At 34.6% G+C, this 27377-nt stretch overlaps 1 protein-coding gene and 1 non-coding gene across 2 annotated transcripts in view; both read left to right on the top strand.

Annotated features, from left to right (window-relative positions):
- The window catches only part of Nup107 (nucleoporin 107), a 45891-nt gene extending 21237 nt beyond the window's left edge, over positions 1 to 24654 (top strand). Inside the window, exons 10-26 of the mRNA XM_048808302.1 lie at positions 1859 to 1972; positions 3196 to 3286; positions 3437 to 3513; positions 5868 to 5927; positions 6555 to 6700; positions 6800 to 6848; positions 9689 to 9758; positions 10043 to 10161; positions 11658 to 11696; positions 12315 to 12465; positions 13113 to 13225; positions 14680 to 14782; positions 15395 to 15555; positions 16577 to 16702; positions 17435 to 17548; positions 23634 to 23801; positions 24185 to 24654. Coding sequence (XP_048664259.1) covers positions 1859 to 1972; positions 3196 to 3286; positions 3437 to 3513; positions 5868 to 5927; positions 6555 to 6700; positions 6800 to 6848; positions 9689 to 9758; positions 10043 to 10161; positions 11658 to 11696; positions 12315 to 12465; positions 13113 to 13225; positions 14680 to 14782; positions 15395 to 15555; positions 16577 to 16702; positions 17435 to 17548; positions 23634 to 23801; positions 24185 to 24292 — 1809 coding nt within the window. The 3' untranslated portion in view covers positions 24293 to 24654. The remainder of the gene's footprint in view (positions 1 to 1858; positions 1973 to 3195; positions 3287 to 3436; positions 3514 to 5867; positions 5928 to 6554; positions 6701 to 6799; positions 6849 to 9688; positions 9759 to 10042; positions 10162 to 11657; positions 11697 to 12314; positions 12466 to 13112; positions 13226 to 14679; positions 14783 to 15394; positions 15556 to 16576; positions 16703 to 17434; positions 17549 to 23633; positions 23802 to 24184) is intronic.
- On the top strand, positions 15987 to 16076 carry LOC125618243. The gene has a single exon (XR_007349504.1). It is a non-coding gene; the product is annotated as a small nucleolar RNA SNORD105 (small nucleolar RNA).
- Positions 24655 to 27377: the final 2723 nt, after the last annotated feature.

The following is a 27377-nucleotide window of genomic DNA, read 5'->3' as shown; positions in this document are numbered from 1 at the left end:
TTTTTTTTTTTTTTTTTTTTTTTTTTTTTTTTTTTTTTTTTTTTTTTTTTGGTAGAGGGATTGAACTTTGGGGTGCTTAACCACTGAGCCACATCCTCAGCCCTTTTTTTGTATTATATTTAGACAGGGTTTCACTGAGTTGCTTAGGGTCTCACTAAGTTCAGAGGCTGGCTTTGAACTTCCAGTTCTTCTGGCTTAGCCTCCTTAGCCACTGGGATTACAGGCATGTACCACTGGCTCATTTTACTGGCTCATTTACTCTTCATAACTAGAAAGTGGTGATTTCCTTTTGCTAGAGAGAGACCGTGATCCAAAATTGAATGATTGTGTCCTCAAAATATTTGTGAATTGACCTATTATGGATTCCATTTTCTGAATTGATCTTCATAGTACAATACACTAGTAACATTTAAAATAAGAATTATTTCAGGTCACATTAAACTATGTTTTTGTTTGAAATTCACTCTGCCGCGGGACCAGCGCGAGAGCTTCATAAAAGAAGGTTTGAAGCATAGAAATTTACTAGTGAGTTTTAAAATTAAAGAGACATACTCTCATTACCTTTAATTCCCAGCTCCGGAGACGGCTTCTCCTAGCTCCCGCCTCCAGCCACCTAATGTGGTGGCAAGGATTACAGAAGGGGCTAGTGAGAGAGGGAGAGCACACCAGGGAGTGAGCTTTTATTGGGGAACAAAAAAATTCAAGGAAAAATCCCATCCAATGAAGTTTGAAGGGGGCAGCATCCCAAGGTCAGGGCCAGCTATTGGGTCTTCTTCGGGTCAGTGGCCAGGCACGCCTCCACACGGACAAGCCTTCGTACCTGGGACAGGGTGGGGAAGGCTGTGACACAGTTGCATCTAAGCGCCTCTCACCCAGCCAGGAAGGTAACTCAAATCACGTGCGAGGATGGCCTCCCACATTCACCATGTAGATAATGTGGTGTTTGCTGCTAAAATGAGTACAGTATATTATACTCAATGTTTAAAGGCATACAAAAGGTAGTAAATAGGAATAACCATTTTAGGGGATGTTAACCTATTAGAAACCTGATTTATTTTTAATTGGACATTGTTGTGTTCTACATGACATTAATCCTAAAATGGGTACTTAACAGGTTCTCTTTTCATGTTCTCAGAAAGTGCCAATAAACACTAGTGACAGGGTAGATTCCTTCAGTTTTTCCTGTGTTCTAAGTACCTTGGCTATGTAAGTGCAATGATAGAATGAAGCTCTGTTAACATCCAATGTCATCCAGTGTTAACCTAGGCTAAGTTGGGCTATGCTAGTAGTCTTCCTAAACTAACTGATCTAAACATGTACACTTACTTGTAATTGTAAGCCAAGATTATTTTTTGTTTGTTTGTTTGGGTACTGGGGATTGAATCCAAAGACACTTTAACACACTGAGCTACATCCCCAAAGCTTTTTATTTTTTAAGACAAGAGACTCACTTAGTTGCTTAGGGCCTTGCTAAGTTGCTGAGTCTGGCCTCAAATTTGCCATTCTCCTGCCTCAGCCTCCCAGGCTGCCTGGATTACAGTGTGCACCATTGTGCCCAGCCCAGGATTGTTTTAAGTGAGGCTCAGACTATTGTGTGACTATTTTGAACTCTTGTGACACTTTTATTTTCCTTAATATTTAACTAGACTATAAAAGAATTAAATTCAGTATATAAACTCAGGATACATTTATTGTCTCATTATCATGTTTGTAAAGTATGTAGGTATAGGTTAGGGGTATAACTCAGTGGTAGAGCGCTTGCCTAGCATGTATAGTACCTTGGGTTTGATCCCCAACACCGCAAAAATAAATGAATGAATGAATGATCTGTAGTTGATGATGATTTGTATTTTTACAGGATCCTGATGCTCCCATAAGACAGAAAATGCCACTTGATGATCTGGATAGAGAAGATGAAGTTAGATTACTCAAGTATCTTTTCACTCTAATTCGGGCTGGAATGACAGAAGAGGTAAATCATGTAATACCCTGCTTGCTCTTTTTTTTTTTTTGTACTAGAGATTGAACCTAAGGGTGCTTGACCACTGAGCCACATCCCATCCTTTTTTAAATTTTTTTTAAAATTTTGAGACAGGGTCTTGCTAATTTTTGAGGCTGACCTTGAGCCTTGAATTTGCAGTCCTCCTGCCTTTGCCTCCCAACCTGCTGGGATTATAGGCATCTGCCACTATGCCTGGCTTCTACATCTAAATTTTTTTGGTACCAGGGATTGAACCCAGGAGCACTTAACCATGAAGTATATCCCCACCCACTTTTCATTGTTATGTATTTATTTTTTAAAATTTTTTGTAGTTGTAGATGGATGGCATTCCTTTATTTTATTTATTTTTATGTAGTGCTAAGGATTGAACCCAGTGCCTCATACAAGCTAGGCAAGTGCTCTGCCACTGAGTTACAGCCTCAGCCCTTATTTTTCTTTTGAGATAGGGTCTCGCTAAGTTGCTTAGGGCCTAGCTAAGTTGCTGAGGCTGGCTTTAAACTCAGTCCTCCTGCTTCAGCCTCCCGAGTCGCTGGGATTTCGAGTGTGCGCCTCTACGCCCAACTCTACTTCTGATTTTTAAGAGTTCAAAATAAATCTAACCCAAGGTGACGCTATTTAGGTTATGTTGGCTCTCAAATTTATTCTTGATTTTGTTGAACCTGAGAAATATCATCAGTGAACTAAATGAACAACAGCATTCTTATCATTATAGAGACTAGCAGTATTTTTGTAATACTTTTTTTCTTCTTTTTTTTTTTTTTTTAATATCTTCGTTTTATTTATGTATTTTATGTGGTGCTGAGGATCAAACCTAGTACCTCACACATGAGAAGCAAGCACTCAACCACTAAGCTACAACCCCAGCCCCTTTTTTTGTAATAATTTTACATGAATTAAGGGACATCAGCTTTTTAGCCCCATTTTTTTCTAGTAGAATTAAATGCCAATGGGTGCCATGGGAACATATTGACAAGCCTAAAATCAAAGAGAAAGGCAAGTACTATAAAAACCAAAACAAAGGAAGAGAAAATAAAAAGATACACATGTTGGTAAAGTAAAATGCCATTACTTATTTCTTAAAAATCATCTATAACATTTATGCCATTAATATATTGTCGTATATTGGTTATACATCTATAAGGTAAAGTACTATACTACTGATGTCCATCAACTGCTCTTTCTTGTTCCTAAAGGCACAACGACTCTGTAAACGTTGTGGTCAAGCATGGAGAGCTGCAACACTGGAAGGCTGGAAATTGTATCATGACCCTAATGTTAATGGAGGTATGTTAGTAGATTCTATTCTGAGAGTTGGGGATAAATGTATTTAGCTCTAAATACCAATCTTTGTGAACTACTGATTTTCTTTTTAGAAATTATTGAAATAAGATCTTATTTTAAACTACAAATTATATTTCTTTTACTGTTTTATAGGAACAGAATTAGAACCTGTTGAAGGGAATCCATATAGACGCATTTGGAAAATTAGTTGTTGGAGAATGGCAGAAGATGTAAGATAAAATATTCACTGACACTGATTTTTGCTTCAGTTTTATTAAGTAAACATTCTGAGTAGCACTGGACTAAGTTCCTATTTTCAAATACGTTCTACTAACTTTGAGGAATAGGCTTACATATTTATCACATACCATGTACTAAGAACAAAACACTGCTATAACACAAATACAAGGATACCAAATGAATTTAGAGGAAAAAAACATTGGGCTGAATCTTATATTTGGCTTTTTAGGAGAGGCAATTTAATTGAACTTTTTTGTGTATGTGTGTATTGTTGTATTGATCAATCTCAGGGTCTTAATACTTGTTGGCAAATGTTCTACCACTGAGATATATCCCCAGTCCTGAATTGAACTATTTAACATCAGTAGGATTTGGGTTGTTGGGAATGAAAACAAGAGGAAAGAATTCTAGGTAGGATGCATAAGTTGGGAAACTCAAGGAATGGTAGGTCTACTAGATTGGAGTAGAAGGCTTAGAAAAGGAAATATAGTCAGTTCTGTTAGGACATGGCATATGCATTCCAAAAAATCACTACAACATGCAAAATTGTGCAGAAACCCACAGGGCTTATGGGCAAATGGAGTTAAAAGAATAATGCTTTAAAACAGCATTTGTGAAGCAATAGTAAGTGTTGGTGAGGATGTGGGGGAAAAGGCACACTCAGACATTGATAGTGGGACTGCAAATTGGTACAACCAATCTGGAAAGCAGTATGGAGATTCCTTAGAAAACTGGGAATGGAACCACCATTTGACTCAGCTTGGTCTACACCCTAAAGACATAAAAACAACATAACTATAGTAATGCAGCAACTACAGTGTTTATAGCAGCACCAATCACAATTGCTAAACTGGAAGCAACCTAGATGCCCTTCAGCAAATGAGTGGATAAAGAAACTGTGGTACATACACACAACGGAATATTACTTAGCATTAAAAGAGAATAAAATTATGGCATTTGCAGGTAAATGAATGGAGTTGGAGACTATCATGCTAAATGAAATAAGCCAATCTCAAACAAGAGCCAAATGTATTCTATGATAAGTGGATGCTAATCCATATTGTGATGGATTAGCATGGGATTAGTGGAGGAACTTTGAATGGGGCAAAGGGGATGGGGTAGGGGCAAAGGGGTAGAAAAGAAAGAGCTTTCTACTGTCATGTATAACTGATTAGAATAAATAAATAGATAATTTTTTTTAAACTGCATCTGTGAAACATAAAAAGATAAAAAATCAATAAAATGTTAGCATAGTTTACATCTGTTAAATGGTTAAGAAATTAATACTACCATCAGTTTGGAACTTCATCCTGAAAAGACCTGAAATTTGCTTGTAGAATAGAAGGGTTACAGAACTTTGAGAGCACTGATAGCTGTGTTTTAAGATTAAATTTGGCAAGCCAGGAGTGGTGGCACATGTCTGTAATCCCAGGAACTCGGGAGGCTGAGGCAGGAAGATTGCAAGTTCACAACCAACCTTAGCAACTTGGTGAGGTCTTAAGGACTTAGCAAGATCCTTTTCAAATAAAACATAAAAAAAGGACTGGGGATGTGGCTCAGAGACTAAGTGACCCTGGGTTCAATCCCCAGTACAAAAAAAAAAAAAAAAGAGNAAAAAAAAAAAAAAAAAAAAAAAAAAAAAAAAAAAAAAAAAAGAGTAACATGGCAGTGGAAAATAGACTTAAAATTGAAAGGACTAAGGGATCAGAATTATTTACCCTCTAAGTAATAAAGGCTGTCCTAAGATAGTATGGATGGGAAAGGAAACGAAGGGAGCGTACCTGTTCAGGACCATTGAATAGAAACAGGTGGACTCACCTGTTTAGTAACAGCCTCTGAAGAATCTCTTGTTTGAATGGCAAGAAAACTGGAACTGCCATTAACTGTAATCTAAAAACATAATGGGATAATCTGATGAATATAGTTAATTTCACTTAGGAATTAGATGCAAACTGCATGCTTTGTTTGATATCATTCCTAGATCAGCATCAGGGAAGTATCAGGTACTTAGAAACATTCTAGGAGAAAACACCTACCCAGGTTCTACAGAAGAAAATTTGTTTATAAATAACCAAAACATCCAGTAGAATTGGCTCTGCTTTCACCCTGTATTTGAAATTTAAATGTTTGACTTTTTCCCCCTGAAGATTTCAGTATTATTTCAACAAACTAAGAAGTCATTCTTTCTTAATTATACTACTCAGTCTTTCACTAAAATTTAGAAACCATCAAGTAAATAAGTTCAGTCTAAAAGAAATTGCAAAACTCCAGGTAATGAGAAAAACTAACATACTAAGAAAAACAGTATCTCAAATTTTTCTCCCATTTCTTTTCTGTATTTCAGGAGCTCTTCAATAAATATGAGAGAGCAATTTATGCAGCTTTAAGTGGGAATCTCAAGCAGGTATGCAATTCTTTGATATTTAATTTTTTCTATAGAATAAATCCAGATACTAACAATTATATATGACAAACCTTCTAAACTTAAGCTGCTTTCTAAAAGCAGCAATGATAGAGATAATCATAAAATAGAATAGTGACTTGTATTGCTTAATTTGATGTACCCCATAACATGCACAATATTTTAATGAGTGAAATCAAACTATAATTTATAACTAATAATTGTCAGCTGCAACACATATATTGATGACTTCTAATACCCAAAGCTATATCCAGAAATGTACAACTAAAGCGCAGTGACTATTTGGTTTCTCCTACATATTTGTGTGTGTTTTTCATAACCCCATCTACAGCTATTTTGAGGGATGGTATAATAATCAATTGAAATATCATCTTATATAAGCATGCAAAATTGATGCTACTGTGAATTTGGTATGCAAAAAGTCTTAGAAGTTCAGACTATAGTTTGGTAGAGAAAGGATCTTTGGGATAATTTTTTTTAAATTCACAATGTTTTATATCATACAGTGGCTATTTCTAGTCCATATTAATGGTGTAATTGCTTTTCTTTTTTGTTGTTGTTGTCATCAAATATTTCTGTGTGTTTCTCTTTTGGAATGGCGGAAAAAAGCTTCTTCCTGTCTGTGATACCTGGGAAGATACAGTATGGGCCTACTTCCGGGTGATGGTAGACAGTCTGGTGGAACAGGAGATCCAGACATCAGTAATGACACTGGATATAACTGAAGAACTCCCTAGAGAATATTTAGAAGCAAAGTGAGTGTGGTTAGTTTCTAATCATGGTAAGTTTTATTTTATGGAATTTTTTCATATTACTAATATTATTCTATCCCTTGTCTTTTTCTTCTTTTGAAGTTGGACCTTAGAAAAGGTTTTTGAAGAACTTCAAGCTACTGATAAAAAGGTAAATGTTAATATGAACTTGATAGCAAATGTGGAATAGAAGATGTTATATTGTTGTGCACTATAGCTAAAAGGAAGAAAATATGTGGAGCTTTGTTCTTCTTTCCCTTCTTTTCCTTACCTGTTATCTAAATAAGAGAAGATTCTTTAAAAGGGACAAGCTTAACTATGTGAGTGAATACATCATTTCTTTGGTTTAGGATTGGTTTCATCCAAATATACACATAGAAGCTACATTTATCACCTTTTTTCAAAACTTGAAATACACAATGGAGAACTAATAACGCTTTCTTTTCCTAGATCCCCAAAAATCTAATATTTAAAAATAACTAGTAATCCCTGATCTTTCAAATATGTGTAAATAATGCAGGTATTCCAATATAGTATTTTGGGATTTTATTTATATTGCATTACTCTACAATTTTTTTTTTCCATGTAATGGTAATCTCTCTTAAGTTAGTTATAGATTTCTTTTTCTCCCATTTTCTTTTCTTTCTTCCTTTGTGTGTTTCTCTCTCTCTTAAAGTCTTTCCCTGTCTTCCTCCCTCCCCTCCCTCTGGGGCTCAAACCCAGGACATCAACAATGCTAGGCAGTGGGGCTGGGGTTGTGACTCAGTGGTAGGGCGCTTGCCTAGCACATGTGAGAGGCACTGGGTTCGATCCTCAGCACCTCATAAAAATAAATAAAATAAAGGTATTGTGTCCATCTACAACTAAAAGAATTTAAAAAAAAAAAAAAAAGAATGATTTTAGGCAAGTGTTCTACCACTGAGCTACACCCCTAGCCCTTTCATTCTCTTTAATAGGTACATACTATTCTGAAGAATGATGTATAATTTTTTTAATCATTCCCCTTTGGGTGATATTTAGGTTGTAGAATTTCTAGTGCTATAATGTGACTTTGTATACATGTGTGAACTTATCTACTAGTCCTATTTCTTTGGGATAATTTCCCTAAAAGCAGGGTTGCTGGGTTAAAGAGTATAAATATACTCCTTATACATGTACATACATATATACAGTGTTTCTAAATTAATAATTAATGATTAATAATAATCATGTTGTACACCTTAAATGCATTCAATAAAAATAAAAAGAAAATATTTAATGGAAAAATAATTAATTACCAGATTATAGCAATTAGTTTATACTCCTACAAGTTATTTATTTATTTATTTTTGTGCAAGTAATTTATTAAATTATGTATTTTTACCAGTCCCAAATGTCATACCTTTTGTTTTTTGCCAATCTATTAGAGTAGGTGAGAAATAGGGGTTCACTGTTCTAGTTATATTTTCTTGTCTGTCATGACTGAACATGTTTCTATATATGTACTGTGAATTTCTTGTCTATATCTTTTAGCTGTTTTTCGGTTGGGATTTAATTTTTCCTTATTATTGTATGGGTATACTTTGTATTGTAAGGAAATTCATGTTTTTTTCTGGCAAGTGTTTATTACAGGTCTATTGTTTTGGAGATTATAGCTAATAAGATAAATCAAGAAATAGATATAAACATCAGAAAGGTAGTGAGCAATTTACATATGATATGTAAGTCTATCAACTTAAGACTGAAAAGTTACTAGAATTAATAAAATAGTTTTTTAAGATAGCTAAATATAAGACCATGTTACCAAAAAACATAGCTATTCTGTACTTGTTATAACTAGTTAGAATAGAATACAGCTCCCCATCCTCCAAAAGTCCCACTTAAATTAATGACCAAAACCAAAGGTATCTAGGAATAAAAGCAATCAAGGATTTCAAGACCTACATAAAGAAAAACACACAATCTTATTGGAAGACAAAATAAGACATGAATAAAGAGATAAAACACATTCTTGGATAGGAGGACTGATGTAAATGTCAGTCATTCTAAAATAAACATATAAACCTAATGCTTTAGAGATTATTTCTGCACAGAAGTTTCCTGAGTGGGATAAGTGAGAATGGCAGAAGATTTTGAAAATGAACAGTTGTTATGTTACTTGTCTGACTGAATATATGACACAACAAAATAATATAGAATTAGCTTGGGAAACAAATAGATCAGTGGAACACCAAGTGCAAATTAGAATCAAGTAGTTATGAGAACTTAATGTCATAGGTGACCTTTTGTTTCAGAGGGAATAGAATAGTTTATTTAAGGTAAATGGTCTTGGTATAGTTGACTTTCTGTCTGAAAGAAAACAAAGCTAGATTTCTACCTCATGCCATGTAATCAAAATAAATTCTGATAGAGCAAAGGTTGTGGACATTAAAAAAAAAAAAAGAACCAATGCTGAAAGAAAAATTGACTGCCAAGTAAAAATTAAAATATGTTTGACAAAAGTAAATGACCCATTTTCAAAAAGCCAAGCTGCATGTAGCATATAAGTATGTAACATATTGTACCTGATCATTATTTTGTCATTAGTCTTGATGACATGTGCACAAGAAAATACCTAAATAATGGTTTTAAATACTACTACTCATAGTGAAAGAAATCTTGTAGTTTATTTTGCTTAAGTCACATGTATCCTTTCTTTCTGATTCACATGAAGTGCCAAGGTAAACAGGAATAAAATATTAAGAACAATCATAATAATATTCCCAAAGATTAAATTGTTATGTCATAGTTCTCTACCTTAAAAGGTGTTGTTCAGTTCTAGACTTGTAAGCTGTGAATATATTCCAAAGGGAGTATCTTTCCCATGTTTTTTTATTTTGATCTTCTGGAGGCCCTTCATTTCCACCTTTATATGCATTCCTTCAAAAGTTTGACATTTTTAGTTTTAACAATAAATACATACTCAAAAATGACCATTAGAAGATTAATGGAAAATGTAAAAAAATTTTTCAGAGAGTTCTGGAAGAGAATCAAGAACATTATCATATAGTTCAAAAGTTCCTTATCCTGGGAGACATTGATGGTAAGATATAATCTTATTTTACTTTGAGTTCTTCACTTTTTATAGTATAAAAGTTGCCAAAACAATGCATACTATTCATGACATCGTTTAATGTTTTTAAGTATTCACCTATTTTAATGCAACTTTTTACTTGTTTAAGAGGATATAGAGAGTTATATGATGGCTTCTAACAATGAGACAGTGACTTAATAGCACTTTATTAGTGAGATAAAATATTCTTGGTAATGTTTATTTCTCCCTTGATTTTAATTCTGTTGTTGAATCTTTGCTTTCATGGCTTGTAGGTTTAATGGATGAGTTTAGCAAATGGCTTTCCAAAAGCAGAAGCAATCTACCTGGACACCTCCTCCGCTTTATGACTCACCTCATTTTGTTTTTCCGAACTCTGGGACTACAGACCAAAGTAAATAAAAGTGAACAATTTATCCTTCAGTGCAGAGTTGATGGCTATTTGCCTATTATTGGGAAAACACATTATATTTTTGTCACTCTTTTCTAGAAATGGTGATAAGTGTGCAGAAGGCTTCCATATAGTTTCACATGGCCATTCAATGATAATTCACTGTGAGTGATGCTTAGAGTTCTGTTTGTGGCCACACAATGCTGATGGTTAACTGATTTTTAAGAATTTCATCCTTACTGGTAACCAACTTTACTTTTTAATTTAATTTTTTGGTACTGGGACTTGAACCCAGTCCTTTTTATTTTTTATTTTGAGACAGGGTCTCACTAAGTCGCTTATTTAGGGCCTCACTAAATTTCTGAAGCTGGTCTTGAACTTGTGATCCTCCTGCCTCAGCTTCACAAGTTGCTAGGATTATAGGCATGTGCCACCATGCTCTCGTATACATCTTTAAATCAACCATCTGATCTGACTGAACCAGTCTAAGTTCTATATGAGATTTAAAACCTTTCTTCTCTCTTTCATTGTGTGTGTGTGTGTGTGTGTGTGAGAGAGAGAGAGAGAGAGTATTAAGGATTGAGTGTAGGGCCTCACACATGCTAGGAAAGCACTCAACCACTGAGCTATATCCCCAGCCGTGATTTTCTTTCTTTTTTTTTTTTTTTTAATATATNTTTTTTAATATATATATATATATATATATATATATATATATATTTAGTTGTAGGTGGACACAATACCTTTATTTTATTTTTATGTGGTGCTGAGGATCAAACTCAGTGCTTCACACATGCTGGGCAAGTGCTCTATCACTGAGCCACAACCCCAGCCCCTGATTTTCATTTTATTTTGAGACAGGGTCTCTTCTCTTGCCAAGACTGTCCTTCAGTTTGGCAATCCTCCTGCCTCAGTACCCTTTGCCACTCCCCCACCAGTTGCTTAGATTCCATGACCATGTCTGGCTTATTTCTTTTTTTCAGAATGTTTGATAATATTTGGGGAAGAACATGTAGAAGCAAAACAGTGGAGTAAGAATATGGAGTTCACCTCCTTACTCAGCAACTTCTATCTTTATTATTCTGTGTAAATAAAAATTCCCTGGGTCTTTGTTTCTTCCTCTGTAAAAATGTGAATGATGGGGCTGAGGTTGTGGCTCAGCAGTTGAGCACTTGTCAAGTACATTCTAAGCCCTGGATTTGATCCTCAGCACCACATAAAAATAAACAAAACAAAGGTATTGTGTCCAACTACAATTAAAAGGTAAATATTTTTTTAAAAAATGTGAATGATAATGGTAACTACCCACAAAAAGTTATAACATAAAATTAGGCAACATATGACCCTTGCCAAGGACTTAGCCTGGTGTATAATTATCCTCATTGATAAATGTTTAAATTATTAAATCACTTAACAGCAGAATTTTTATTGGAGACTTTATTACTGGTACCTGTAAACATTTGTATTCATAATTGAATTATGTCTTTTTTCCTATGAAGGAAGAAGTTTCTATTGAAATTTTGAAGACATACATACAGGTAAACTATGAGAATCCATATCTTGATTCTTTTTTTTAATGTTGTAATGAAAACAAAAATTCAGATGATGTTATTTTAATACCCAGTGGTAGGAAAGTCATCTGAATCCCTAAGAGATTTTTGAATTTTCCTGAATGTGTTTGTCTTTATTAGTACATTTTAGTTTCACATGATAGTAGGGTTCAACATAGCCATTACTGCATATAACATAGTTTGCTCCATTTCAGTCTCCAGTATTTTCCCTTTCCCTCCCTCTGCTCACCTTCCTCTTCTCTATTGTTCTTCCTTCTGTTTATTCACTTTTAATTGGTACATAGTTATATATGAAAGTAGAATGCATTGGGATATGTTCATACATACACATAGCATAATTTGGTCAACTTCACTCCCCACTTCTTCCCCTTTCTTCCTCTCCTCCCTTCCCCCTTCCCCCCTCCTCCACTCTGCTCCTGAATACATTCTTGGAGTTTAAAATTATTCTGATTAGTAGTACAAATCCATATCTCTTGAATCTCTCCTAAATATATTTGAAATTTTGAAGTAAACTTTTATAAAAGCACTATTGATCCTAGAACTTTCTTTATTATTAACCTACTTTGCTCTTTTTCTTATTTTCAGCTTTTAATAAATGAGAAACATACAAATCTTATAGCCTTTTATACCTGTCATTTGCCTCAAGATCTTGCCGTTGCCCAATATGCTTTATTTTTGGAAGGTGTTACAGAATTTGAACAACGCCATCATTGCCTGGAGCTGGCTAAGGAAGCAGGTAAAAATGGTTGAGTAAGTCATCCATTGGTCTTCATAGTCAAATTTTCATGTTGTTTCTTATAACATTTGTCCTTTAAGTTTTGAATCTTATTTCTCTTGGAGAGCAGGAGGAATAAAAATTTCAATGACATTCTCTTTTATGTATAAAATAACTTACACCGTAATGTGTATATTTTTAAAATTTTGGCATTTTCTTTTATAATGTCTTTTAGATTTTACAGATTTTATGTAAATATACGTGTGTGTGTGTGTGTGTGTATCAATATCCCCCTTCAATACTGGAAATTTAACCCAAGGTACTCTACCACTAAGTCACATTTCCAAGCTCTTTTTGAATTAGTTTTTAATAGGGTCTTGCTAAATTGCCCAGACTGGTCTTGAACTTGACATCATCCTGCCTCAGCCTCCTGAGACACTGGGGTTATAAGCGTGTGCCACAATGTGCCACCAGTTTTTAAAAAATTGTTCCAGGGACTGGGAGTGTAGCTCAGTGGTAGAGCACTTGCCCAGCATGCAAGGCTTCAATCCCCAGCACTGAAAAAAAAAAAAAATGTTTTGAATTTACCAAACTGTTGTAGCTGTTTAGAGAATATTAGAATAAATGATTATTCTTTGTTTTTTGTTACTTTAAAAAACTCTTTTTAGATTTGGATGTTGCGACAATAACAAAAACTGTAGTTGAAAATATTCGAAAGAAAGATGATGGTGAATTTAGTCATCATGACCTGGCTCCATCCCTAGATACTGCCACTACAGAGGTAATTTGGGGCATGGGGTAGGGGCTGAGGGGTATTGTAACTTCTAATCCTTCATCTTGTTTCTTGGTGAATTTCTATCTTAAAATATATAGTTTCTGCTTGTCACCCCTGTCCCCCAGAAATAATTGTTTTGTTTTAATTTTTTTTTGTTGTTGCACATAGACACACTGCCTTTTTGTTTATTTATTTTTATGTAGTGCTGAGATTTGAACCCAGTGCCTCACACATGCTAGGCAAGCACTCTACCACTGAGCCATAACCCCAGCCCGAAATAGTTGTTCTTAAATAAGAATGTTTTTTTTTTTGTCAACCCAGGCTTTTTACAAATTTAAGGTCTTACATAAGGGATTATTTATATTAGTAGTATGTGAAAAGAAGTTTCTGTAATAGAACAAGTCTGAGCATTGGCTTTTCGTTCCTGAGATTATTCTAGATGATTCTTTTATAAATCACTAACTCTTTTATTTTCAGGAGAAAAGTTATATCTAAGTAAAAAACCAATTTTATTGCATTTATTTCTTTGGTACTGATGATTAACCCCACCCAGGGGCACTTTACCACTGAGCCACATCCCCAGCCCTTATTTATTTATTTATTTATTTATTTATTTATTTATTTATTTATTTTGAGGCGGGGTCATGCTGAATTGCTTAGGGCCTTACTAGATCTCTGAAGCTGACTTTGAACTGTGATCCTCCTAACTCAGTCTCCCACGTTACTGGGATTATAGGTGTGCACCATCTTGCCTGACAAGAAAATAATTTTAAAGTAGCTCTTTAAAAAAATCATGGTTGCCAGACATGTTGGTGCATGCCTATAATCCCAGCAGCTCGGGAGGCGCAGACAGGAGGATCTCTCTTTTTTTTTTTTTTTCCTAAAGAGAGAGGGGGTGCGGAGGAAGGGAGGGAGAATTTTAATGTTTATTTTTTTAGCTTTTGGCGGACACAACATCCCTATTTGCATGTGGTGCTGAGGATCGAACCCGGGCTGCACGCATGCCACATTCCCAGCCCATGGATCTCAAATTCAAAGCCAGCCTCAGCAAAAGTTCAAAGCTAGCCTCAGCAAAACCGAAGTGCTGAGTAATTCAGTGAGACCCTGTCTCTAAATAAAATACAAAATAGGGCTGGGGATCTGGCTCAGTGGCCGAGTGCCCCTGAGTTCAATCCCTGGCACCCCCTCCCCCAAAATGCATATGGTTAAATTGGTGGGGCATACAACATATAATTCCAATATTATAGTCCAGTGAATTTTTTTCTATAATTTGATAGAGAGCTATTAAGTAGGAAAATAAATTAAGGAAAGTTAGATTTTTTTTTCATAATTTTAAATAATTCAAGGGAAAATGATGTTTATTAGAAGCACAGATATAAGTTAGTTTTACTAATTTGCAGATTATCCTAGAAGTAAAATTGATGTTTCTTTTTCCCTTTTTTCTCTCTTTAAATGAATAGGAGGACCGTTTAAAGATTGATGTAATTGACTGGTTGGTATTTGACCCAGCACAGAGGGCAGAAGCACTGAAACAAGGCAATGCAATAATGAGAAAATTCTTAGGTATTTTGTTTTTATTCTTTGGTCAGATCCACATACCTTTGAATTTTGTTTCGTTAATCTTTCTATTGAGGGTGAGAAGACCCAGCTATTCCTTTCTTGGTACTAGGTGGTTGAACCAGGAGCACTTTACCACTGAGTCATATCTCCATCCCTTTTTACTTTTTACTTTGAGGCAGGGTCTCACTAAGTTGCTGAGGGTCTTGCAAGTTGTTGAGGCTGTCCTTGAACTTGCAGTCCTCCTGCTTCTGCCAGGTTGTTAAGATTACAGGTGTGTACCACTGTGCATAGCCCACCTATTCTTTTACATATCCAATTTGTTATGCAAAAACTTACAAAGGTGGATTTTCGTTATCCTAGCCAATTTTGCATATACTGTCATGGCTGACAGACTTTGAAAAATATAACTGCATTTAATATCTCCTTTTATGTTATCATTCCATGGAGATATGAAAAGAGCCAGCCCATTGGGTAGGAATATCATTAAGACCTTTAATAGAAATACCTTGGGTCCTGAAATGGTTGCAGCTCACTATAAAAGTTAAACCAATTATTTGACTCTTTGAGAAACATTACAAAGAAGTTTGGTGAAAATTGTACGTTCTTTTTTCACAGCATCTAAAAAGCATGAAGCTGCAAAAGAAGTATTTGTGAAAATTCCTCAGGATTCTATAGCAGAAATCTATAATCAGTGGGAGGAACAAGGAATGGAAAGTCCACTTCCTGCTGAAGACGATAATGCTATCAGAGAACATTTGTGCATTAGAGCTTATTTGGTGAGATTGAAAAGAAAACCACAATTTTAGTAACAACTTTTCTGATTCACTTTCAGAGTTTAAATTTTAAAGTAATGATTGATCAATTTTATCTCTCTTGTGACTATAGTAATGACTGATCTACAGAGAATTGAAATCATGACCTTATCTTCATTATCGCGATTCTCTATTCATTGTTAACCAGCCAAGATCAGATAGCATATATGATATCCGGAACTGATGTTTTCTTTCTTCTTTCTTTTTTTTTTTTAAAGAAGGATTTAAAAAAAAAAAAATTTAGTTATAGATGGACAAAATATCTTCATTTTATTTATTTATTCTTTTTTATGTAGTGCTGGGGATCGAACCCAGGGCCTCACACGTTCAAGGCAAGTGCTCTACCACTGAGCTACAGCCCCAGCCCCAGAAACTGATGTGTTTTTTTTTTAAGATTCATGAATCCTCTTATGATGAAACCATGTGCCTCTGAGCTGCCATGATTCAGGCTTCAAAGTAAATGCTCTGAAGAGTTGGGGAAAAGAAAAAAGATTCTATGATTGCTTGTCTCAACTTTTAATATTTTTGCTTTTGGCAATAACTGAGGATAGCAAAATATTCTAGATTTGTTGGGACTAAAATAACAACATATTCATTCAAATTTTATTAAACAAGTAATCAAGTGATTATAGTGGGCAAGGTCACAGAGCTAAATTTGTGGATAGTACTCTTCTCTTTGCCCTCTTAAAGACAGTAGGCCAATAAAGAAGGTAGATAAGATAACATGCCTACTTCATAGAACGATAAATGTCAAGATACATAAATAAACAGGATGCTGAGATAGAAGTAGATGCTATATATTTTGGTGGTATTTGTCATTTGATAAAACATTAATATATTCCAGTCATTTTTGTTGTGTGTGAAAAAATAAATATTGAACAATTTTGTATTTTGGTGCTGCAGAATTATTTCTAAGAACCAAAATTTTTAAAAGCTTTGTTGAATAATAAATGTGGAAAACATTTTTTTCCAATTTACGTTTTAGGAAGCCCATGAAACGTTTAATGAATGGTTTAAGCATATGAATTCAGCTCCACAAAAACCTACTCTGATACCCCAGCCAACTTTTACTGAGAAAGTGGCTTATGAACATAAAGAAAAGAAGTACGAAGTAAGTTGAATATGGATCTAGGATGAGTCTGTTGCATCTTAAAAATGTATGTTAGCATTTATAAAGGTCATTTTTTCAGCAGCTATGTTACTATAACAGGTAATCTTTGTGTTAATGTTCTACTTTGAAAAAAAGCCATCTGTTGGGGCTGGGGATGTGGCTCAAGTGGTAGCGCGCTCGCCTGGCGTGCATGTGGCCCAGGTTCGATCCTCAGCACCACATACAAAGATGTTGTGTCCGCCAAATACTAAAAAATAAATATTTAAAAAAAAAAAAAAAAGTGACATTTAAAAAAAAAAAAAAAGCCATCTGTTTTGTTACCTCCCTTCCCCTACGCTGGGACTGGGGATTGCTCAGGTACCACTGAACTACCTCCCTAGCCCTTTTTACTTTGTATTTTGAGACAGTCTCACTAAGTTGCCAAGGCTAGCCTCAAACCTGATCAAACTCCTGCCTCTCGAGTAGCTGGGATTATAGGCTTGCACCATTGCACCCAGCTGTTTACTTCTCTGTGGATAATTAATCTTGAAAAATACCTTCAGGTATCATTAGCATTTATTTACGAAGTTAACATTTAATCATTTTATTCAACTGCTGTCTGTTGATATAATATTTGGCTACTGAAACACCAACTCTTGAATGATGTTCCACGTGTATATTTCTGCCTGTATACTAAAAATACATTATTTATTGATTTTTGTTCATTATGTCTGCCTCGTGTTTGTCTTGTAGATGGATTACAGTATTTGGAAAGGACATTTGGATGCACTAACTGCTGATGTGAAGGAAAAAATGTACAATGTCTTATTGTTTGTTGATGGAGGTTGGATGGTAGATGTCAGAGAGGTAAGCTGTGTGTATTGCATATAGCTGAAAAAAAAAATACATTATATTGTCAGATGTGCTCTTTCTGAATAGAAGAATCTACAGATTTTAGATAACCTTTGTAGTTATAACTAAATATCACATATATTCTTGGATAAACTATTACTTCAGGGCTGGAGATGTGGCTCAAGCGGTAGCGCGCTCGCCTGGCATGCGTGCGGCCCGGGTTCGATCCTCAGCACCACATACAAACAAAGATGTTGTGTCCGCCGAATACTAAAAAATAAATATTTTAAAAAAAAAAAAATTTCTCTCTCTCTCTCTCTCTTTAAAAAAAAAAAAACTATTACTTCACATTTAATATGTTCACACAGGATAGTAGAATTTTATTTTTAAAATTCTGGACCTAAAATTTTAATTATACATGTATTTGACTTAATTTATAGATAGGTAATTCTAGCAGCATAAGACATACATACATCAGTGACTTTCACTTCTAAGGTGTCCATTTAAATGACTTGACGAGCTTTTTTAAAAGTACAAGGTTCCATCCCCAGAAATTATGGTTTAATTAGTTTGAGGAAGGGCTACACTGTTTGTTTTATAATCACCTAGAAACTTTAATGTGTGACCTAGACTGAGAACCAGTTAGAAAAGTATTAAATGCCATAAGGACAGTACAAATTAAGTATTTTTTTTTTTTAAGTTCAAGTAAAGAAAAGATTGTTTTGGGCTGGGAATATAACTCAGAAGATAGAAAGCTTCCCTAGCATGAGTGAGGCCCACACTAGAGGAAAAAAAGGAGGAGGAAAACAGGATTGTTTTTTAACCTGGAAGGGCTATGGACAGGAAGCTTGAAAGTAGCATTCGATTGAATCTTGAACAAATGGGTAGAATTTGGATGAGGTAAAATGGGGAAAGGAAGGATACTACAATGATAGTATCAGAGAGAAACACTAAGGCCTTATCCAGGGACATGACAGAATGGTAGCTCAGTTTTCCCTCTGCAGACAGATAATCAAGAAAAACTGGAAATTTTAGATTATTGGATATTTATTTTGAATGGAGAACAACAGTGTTCTTGATACTTTTTCTTCTGCCACTCCTAATATCCTCTTATTCTTTAATTAATTTTAGCTACTATAGATATCTACCTCTTCTAGTTTCCCTAGAAACTTGAAACTAGATTGGAACCTCTGTTTGCTGTTATTACTGATAGATTAATGTTTTGTTTTTGTTTTACTGGGGATTGAACCTGGGGGCACTTTATGCTGAGCTACATCCTCAGCTCTTTTTTTATTTTTAGACAGGGTTTCACTGAGTTGCTTAGGATCTTGCTAAGTTGCTGAGGCTGTTCTTGAACTCAAGATCCTCCTCAACCTTGTGAGTTTTTGGGATTACAGGCGTGCACCAGTGTGCCTGGCTTAGATTAATGATCTTGAAACTTAGATTAATGATCTTGAACTTTTAATCCTAAAGTTCATAATAGAACTCCCCTGACTAGTTTTAAACCTTCAGCAGTTTCCTTAGGATAAACCTATCTTCTGATTCATGCTGGTGTTAGTGAAAATAAAATTTTCCTGTTACAAAATGCTAATTGTTACTTGAATTTTGAAACAACTTGAGTGTCTTGTTGATGAATAAGTCTTTATTATTCTGATTAATTAATCTTAGTAGATTAAATAATGAAAGCCACAAAATAGTCTCATAAAAATGATGTTGGATTGGCAGGCAACAAATGATATTGTATTGTTTTATGGAGCATTTTATAAATCAGTATTTGGTCTTAGTCATTTCTTTAAAACTAATCCAGAAAAGAAGATTCCTTTAACAGTCAAATGATAATGGTATTTTAATTACTCTATTGAGTTTAGTTTAATACTCCTAGATATTTAATATTCAACAAAGTAGGGAATTATCTAGGGTTCCTGCTAGCACATATATTATTTGTGTGTAAATTAGAAAATTGAACCCCTTCCCTTACACAGATAGGTTCCATGCTAGGTACACATGACCTGTAGAATGAAGCATAAGCTAGATTTCAGCTTCACTCACTCACTTGACCAGGTGCCCTTGTATAGTACACAACTATACACGATATTCCTGGCATTACACACAGTTTAGTATAGGAACACCTCAAGTTTTTAAGTAGCTGTAGAATGTTCCTATTAGTATTGAAGGCAGGTGGCACAGAAGGTTGGCAGCAGAAGTGGAGTAGGCATCTCATCTATACCTACTTTTTACTACTACAACTACCTCTACTTCTACTTCTGCTACATTCTAGTCTAAGCTTCTACTGTGTCTCCTTTGCTTCCCGTTCTTTTTTTTTTTTTTTTTGGTATTTATTTTTAATTGTAGTTGGACACAATACCTTTATTTTATTTATTGTTTTATGTGGTACTGAGGATCGAACCCAGGGCCTCAAACGTGCTAGGCAAACTCTCTACCGCCTAGCCACTACTCTACCCGCCCCATTCTTCTTTATATTATTATTTCCTTGTTTATCAATTAGTGATCATTTAAAAATGAAATATGTCACTCTCTTACCAAGAACTTTCTGATAGTTTCTCATTATAACTTGAATAAAATCCTTAGTTCTCTTCTTGACATATAAGACTGTACATTTGCCGTTTTTTGTTTGTTTGTTTGTTTTAACTACCTGCCAGTCTTATATCCTCCTGCTCCTCATTATGTTCTTGATTTCTGGATCTCTTTGCAACTCTCCCTCTGCCTAGAATGCTCTTTCCCCAAGATATCTGCCTAGGTAGCTTCTTAATTCTCTCAACAGTCTCCTCAAATAGTTTCCTTAGAGAATCTCTGCCCCCAATCAAGTCACCCTTGTTTGTTTTTGGCAGTGCTGGGAATCAAACTTGTCATGCTAGCCAAATGTTCTACCACTGAGCTGTATAGCCCCAGCCCTAACCATCCTATATTTGTGTATTTATTTTTAAATATTGTAGATGGACACAATACCTTTATTTTATTTATTTATTTTTGAGTCTACTCCCAGTACAGTATAACCTTTATAAAGAGAGCAACCTTGTATTCTTCACTTCTTTGACCCTGACACTTAAATTAATGTCTAGCACATACAAGGCATTTGGTAAATAAATGGCACTACATTATTGGAGTGAATGCACTTTTTTCAGATTAGTTATTTCCATAATGTCAATAGAGGTAGACTTCTGCTGTCGCCATGTCAGTCAATGAGTTTTTCTCACATAGAAGGCACTGTATGCCCTTGGTGAAAAGAATTTTTTGTTTTAAATGTTCTAGTATATTTTAAAGCTTTTAATTATTCATACAAGAGAAATAGGTTGTGGCAGAGCAGTTTATTTCTTTTTCCTTGTGGCAAATGTCTAGGTCCATCTGGTGTGATTCTGAATGGTTGATAGCAAGCTGTCCACTGCCATGGGAATCATAGGAAAAGAGATCACTTGCACCACTCCCTGATACTGTGGCAGCAACAATAGGATTTAGGAGGAGCAGGTACCACAATTCATCTTATGGTACCTTTTATAGCTTTTAGGTAACAAGCAATCCAAGAACCAGGGGTACTTTACCTCCTTAGCATAGGGGAAAGACTATACTAGAGCATAAATGGAAAGCCCCAGAAAGCAACAGTTCTCTTATCATTCTTAATAGGTTCTGCCTCTAGAGGGGTCAGTAATATGAATAATGAGTAAAAATTTGAGGTGTTTTAAATTGCATTTTAAATCTAACACATTTAGATAATCTAGTGAGTACCTTATCTTTTTTATTGGTGCATTGTAATTATATATAATAGTAGATTTATTATGTCATATTTGTACTTAAACATATTTGATCATTCTCATTCTCTAGTACCTTTTATTTCCCTCCCTTCCTTTTTCCCCAGTGAGTGCCTCACCTTGAGAAAATAAATGAAAGTGCTTTCATTTTTAAAGCTAAGAAAATATGGCTGGGTGCCGTGGCACATGTCTGTAATCCCAGCAACTCGGGAGGCTGAGGCAGGAGGATCTTGAGTTCAAAGGCAGCCTCAACAATAGCGAGGCACTAAGCAACTCAGTGAGACCCTGTCTCTAAATAAAATACAAAATAGGGCTGGGGATGTGGCTCAGTGGTCGAGTGCCCCCGAGTTCAATTGCCAGTACAAAAAAAAAAAAAAAGAAGAAAATATGAGGCATATATTTTAATATTTGCTTTTATGTATTTATACCTCAAAACAAGACTAAAAGATTAATGGGCAATATTTTTCTTGTGTGTGGAAACCTGGCATAAGTTAGGTAGGTTAGCCTAAGTTAGTACGTTACTTCTTGGTAGAATAACCAAGCCACATTTTGTTGCTTTACTCCATTTATATCTATATTTGAAAATGTTTTAGCAATTTAGTTTTATAGCCTCTCCCAAGAAATATTTTGAGATATTTTATTAAGCTTTTTAAAGGACCAGTTATTGCTTTACTTTGTCCTGGCTATTCTGTTTTGTTGTATTTTACACGATGAGTTCTATGTGTTTCCTTCTGATTTTTCTTTTTGTTATGCTAGGAATCAAACTCAGGGCCTCATGCATGCTAGACACATGTTCCACCACTGAGATATACCCCAGCCCTTCCTTTTTGTTTTAAAGATTATTTCAGAAATTTTAATGTGTTTGTGTGTGTTTTTATTATTTTCACTATTTTAATTTTCAAGTGTGTAGTGAGAAAACAGTGAGCATAAAAGGGCTACTCTTTTATTTCTGCAGTTTTGCTTTAGAAAAATCCAGAAAAAAATACTTAACTTTTTTTCTACATAAGATTATCCTCATATATCTCTTCTCTCATTAATTATATTCATAACTATAGGTTTTGTCAGTTTTTCTAAATTATACAAGAAAATCATAAATTCATTCTCCTTGTGGAAAAAACTAGAAAGTTGCCACATAGTTCTTTCCCCTGTGCACCCTTCTCTGCATCCTAACCATTTTTCCCAAGTTTAACTGCTGTCAGTTTGGTGTGTGTTTTCACATCTCCTTAGATCTATCTGTAATTACATCTGTACATATCCAGTAAAGTGTGGTGATGTTTTCTATTCTGCTTTTTGTTCTGATGGTATTCAGTTTCTCTTATTCTTTTTATGCATGTTGTTATTATAGATATTAAATTTATTAGAAATACACTCAATAGCATTTTCATTATTCTGTTCCCTCTCTTGTATACCTTGTTCATCTTCATACTTTTTTGGCATAAAATTTTGTTTGCTACATAACATGATTAAAACCTTGCCTCATTTTATTTTTAATAGGCATTATAAGCCTTAGGATAATTAGCACATACCTATAATCCTAGCTTTTGGGGAGGTAGAGGGAGGAGCACTACAAATTCAAGCCCAACTTGGGCAATTTAATGAGATCCTATCTCAAAACAAATTTTTTTTTTTTTTTTTTTTTTAAAGGTCTCAGTGGTTGAGCACTTGCCTGGCTTGTGTGAGGCCCTGGGTTCAATCCCCAGCACTGCCAAAACCGAAAAACTTTAGCTTCTTCCTGGTTTTTTGTTTTGTTTTGTTTTGTTTGAATATTTATTTTTTATTTGTAGTTGGACACAATACTCTTATTTATTTATTTTTATGTGGTGCTGAGGATGGAACCCAGGGCCCTGCACGTGCTAGGCGAGCGCTCTACCACTGAGCCACGACCCCAGGCCTAGCCTCTACCTGTTTTGATTTTGATTCAGCACAGTCATCCTTCAGCATCTATGAGGGTTTGGTTAGAAAATCCCTGTGGATAATAAAATTACATATATTCAAATCTGTTATATAAAATGGCATAATATTTTATATAACCTGCTCCTATCCTCCCATATCCTTTAAATCATCTCTAGATTATTTATAATGCCTAATACAATGTAAATGCTATGTAATTAGTTCTTATATTATATTGTTTAAGGAATAACGACAAGAACAAAAAGTCTGTATATGTTCGGTACCGTTGCAACTTTTTACCCCAAATATCTATTTACTTTCTATGGTTGGTTGAATCTAGAGATTTGGAACCAATTAATGCACAGGACCAACTGTACATGCCTTTTCCATTTGTAAGGATAGTTAGCTTAAAGTTGTTAAAATGATGACTTGATGTCTGTTTGTAGGATGCTGAGGAAGACCATGAAAGAACACATCAGATGGTTTTATTGAGAAAGCTATGTTTGCCAATGTTGTGTTTTCTGCTTCACACCATATTGCATAGTACTGGTCAGTATCAGGAATGCCTGCAGTTAGCAGATATGGTATCCTCTGAGCGCCATAAACTCTATCTGGTAAGTGCTAGAATGCTTGCTGTTTAAATTTTATTGATTTGATATACTTTATGGTGATATTTAATTTTGTGAAGACATGCTTACATTTTTTATTGTTTTTGGATTTTAGTTGTTCTTGACCTTCCTGAAAGTAACAGTCTAGTTTTAATGTATGTGCTTTTTTTCCAAATATGTATATGAACATATAAGCAGTTAGAAATATATAGACTGACTCTGAGAAATAGCCTGAAGTTCCTAAACTACTCTAATTTTCTAGCTTCTGTTCATATAAATCATACAAAGAAATTTCTTATATTAATTTAAATCATCAGATTAATTAGGTAACTAAAAGATCATATTCTTTTTTTCTCATTCTTAATTTTGTTTTTCTTTTTTGACACCAGGTATTTTCTAAGGAAGAACTAAGGAAATTGCTGCAGAAGTTAAGGGAATCCTCTTTAATGCTTCTAGACCAGGGACTTGACCCATTAGGGTATGAAATTCAGTCATAATTCATTCACTCTTTGTATTGTTACTAATTCCCATGATAAACAGAGGGTTTTTTTTTTTTTTTTTTACATAATATACATATTTGTAATTACTGGCCTTTTTTCTTCTGCATTATTCTGGGGGGAAATGTAAAATTTTGACATTTGAATTTTGTACATTTTCAGAATATTGCTGAGGGTATAAGCTCTGTGGTAGAGCACTAATATGCAAAAAAAAAAAAAAATACTAGCACCACAAAAACAAAAATAAAAACAAAACAAACCAGAATAGTATGGTGACGCTTTGAAAATTTAATGTACTATTATTTCTCTAAGTGTGTTTTTTAATAAAATATGTAAAAATTAAAATATTCTGTTCTTAAAAATTTCAAGTTTATCTCTTTTATATAAAAGTAAATTAAATTGTTTATTCTAATTTTTTTCATGTAATTGTAAGCACTCTAATATCTTAAAATTATAAAGAGGATGGAGAGTAGATTCATTTTCAAGCCAAGTATATAATTTTTCATTTATTATAAATTCAGTAATTTTAAAAAGTATTAGTTACTAAGATGAATACAGCAAAAAATGTTTTCAACAACAACAATAATAACATTATTACTTTCTTTATTTTGAAAACATTTTTAGTTTATAACTCTCACTTAAGAAACCTGCTATTAAAGTAAGTTAGGGAATACAAGGAAATTGGAACATTAAAAAAAAATGCAATATCTGATACACAGTAAGCATTGAAAACATTGGGAAATTCAAAATAAATAAGATCTAATCCAATCTTTCTTATAGGGAAAATATACATATTTAAAAGGTGCCATTAAAAAATACAAATAGTGTGGTGGTATACACCTATAATCCCAACTACTTAGAGGAGACTTAGGTGGGATTAAGAGTTTAAGACCAGCCTGGGAAATTTAGCAGTCCTCTGTCTCAAAGGTAAAAAAAAAAGTCTGAACAGGAAGAAACTGTCTTCAGTTAAAAAGGCTCTGAGCAACTTGGGCTGAAGTTTGAGTAATGCACTAAATTTGCAGAAGTATAAAGATAAGATTCAAGTATCATGAAGCACTATAGATTAGGAAATCAGTATTAGCAAGGCCAACAATGGTAAATGCTAGGCATGTTTATAAACTAGCAAGTAGGCCAAGTTAACTATACTACATGGCTTATAAACGGGAGATAACTGAAAGAGAAATACTATTATACCAAAGCTGGCTAATCATCTGAATCATCCAAGGAATTTCTTAAATATTTTCTTACAGATGACACCTGGGGATGTCTGGCTCAGGAGGCCTGGGAATGGATCACAGAAGTTATATTTTAAAATACAGTATTCCATTTGTGATTCTAGTTAGCTATTTGGGAATTCTGGCTTAAATCAGCGATAGGTATTGTCATTCCTCCTGTACCCAAGGCATACAACACTAGTTGATCACAATAGAAATCAATTAGAAATGTGTGAAGCAATGAACTCTGCTTCAAGTTTTATTTATGCCAGTGAAAATGATTCAAAGATGGACTCTTACTTAAAAAACTACAATGAGCTATCATTACATATTCATCAGAATGGCTAAAACCCAAAAGACAGACAACACCAAATCTTCACAAGGATGTGGAATAAATTATGACTGATACATTGTTAGGGAAGAATGTAAAACAATACTGTCTCTGGGAAAATTTGTCCTGCCCTGCCCTAATCAGAAATTGAGTTCAAGAGACCTCTACTATTGGGTTACCTTTCCAGCTTTTTTTATATTTTATTTTGAGAGAGGATCTCACTAAATTGTCCAGGCTGGCCTCAAATTGGGATCCTCCTAACTCATTCTCCTCAGTAGCTGGTATTATAGATATGAACTATCTTATCAGCCTATTTGGGGAAATTTTCAAACATTTTCTGTAATTTACCTAGAAATTTCAACCTACATACTTACCCAAGAGAAATGAAAATAAATTCCACAAAAATGTGTGTTAAAAAATGATCATAGTTGTAGCTAATTAAAAAAAAAAATGATCATAGCAGTGCTTAGCATGTGCAAGGGCTGGTTCTATCACAACAACACACACACACACATTCATAACAGCATTATTTTAAAAGCTCCAAACTAGGAATGATCTAACCTACATACCCATTAATCAGAGAACAGCTGAACAACTTGTGATGTTCATACTCAGTAATATAAAAAGGAAATAACTACTCATAAATTCAACAGAAGAAGTCAAATTACATGTTATTTTATTCATTTATATGAAGTTCTTGAACAGTTAAAACTAATCGTGAAAAAAATTAAAATATTGACTTTTACAGGGGAGGGACACCCTATTTTCTGAGAAGGAACATAGGGAACTTTTGGGGGTAAAGGAAATATTCTATATCTTGATAGGGATTACATAGGTGTATCAGTTGTCAAAAAATTATACAGTTGAAAGCTGGGTATCTAACTCAGTAGTAGAGTATATGCTTAGTGTGAAAGATCCTGGGGTTAGTTCACGGAACCCCACCAACCCAATACAGTTATGCTTTACACATTTAAGTGTAAATTTATCTTTGAACAATCAAATGGGCAGCTAGGGGTTATAGCTCAGTGGTAGAGCATTTGCCTCGCACGTGTGAGGCCCTAGGTTCGATCCTGAGCACCACATAAAAATAAATAAAAATAAAGATATTGTGTCCATCTACAATTAAAAAAAAATTAAAAAATCAAATGGAAAGACAACTCAAATGTAGTTAGACATGGTAGTATACACCTATAATCCCAGCTTCTTGGGAGATTGAAGCAGGAGGCTAATTAAATTAGCACAAGATCTTGCCTCTAGGGGCAAGGGAGAACTAGAAATGTAGATTAGTGATAAAATGCACCTGGGTTCAAACCCAACACACACACAACAAAAACTAATAAAGCTGGGTGCAGTGCTGCCTATCTGCAGTCCCAGCTACTTCGGAGGGTAAAACAGGAGGATTGCTTGAGCTCAGGAGTTCAAGGGCAGCCAAAGCAACTATGATGAGATCCCTATCTCTCCCCCCCCCCCCCGGCCACACACACACACACACACACACACACAAGTGGGCCATAGAACCAGAGATTTGGGTTTTATTTTA

Source organism: Marmota marmota, unplaced genomic scaffold, assembly GCF_001458135.2.
Source record: "Marmota marmota marmota unplaced genomic scaffold, marMar, whole genome shotgun sequence".
Taxonomy (NCBI): domain Eukaryota; kingdom Metazoa; phylum Chordata; class Mammalia; order Rodentia; family Sciuridae; genus Marmota; species Marmota marmota.
The sequence above is the reverse complement of the archived record's forward strand: the minus strand, read 5'-3'. Positions and strand labels throughout refer to the sequence as shown.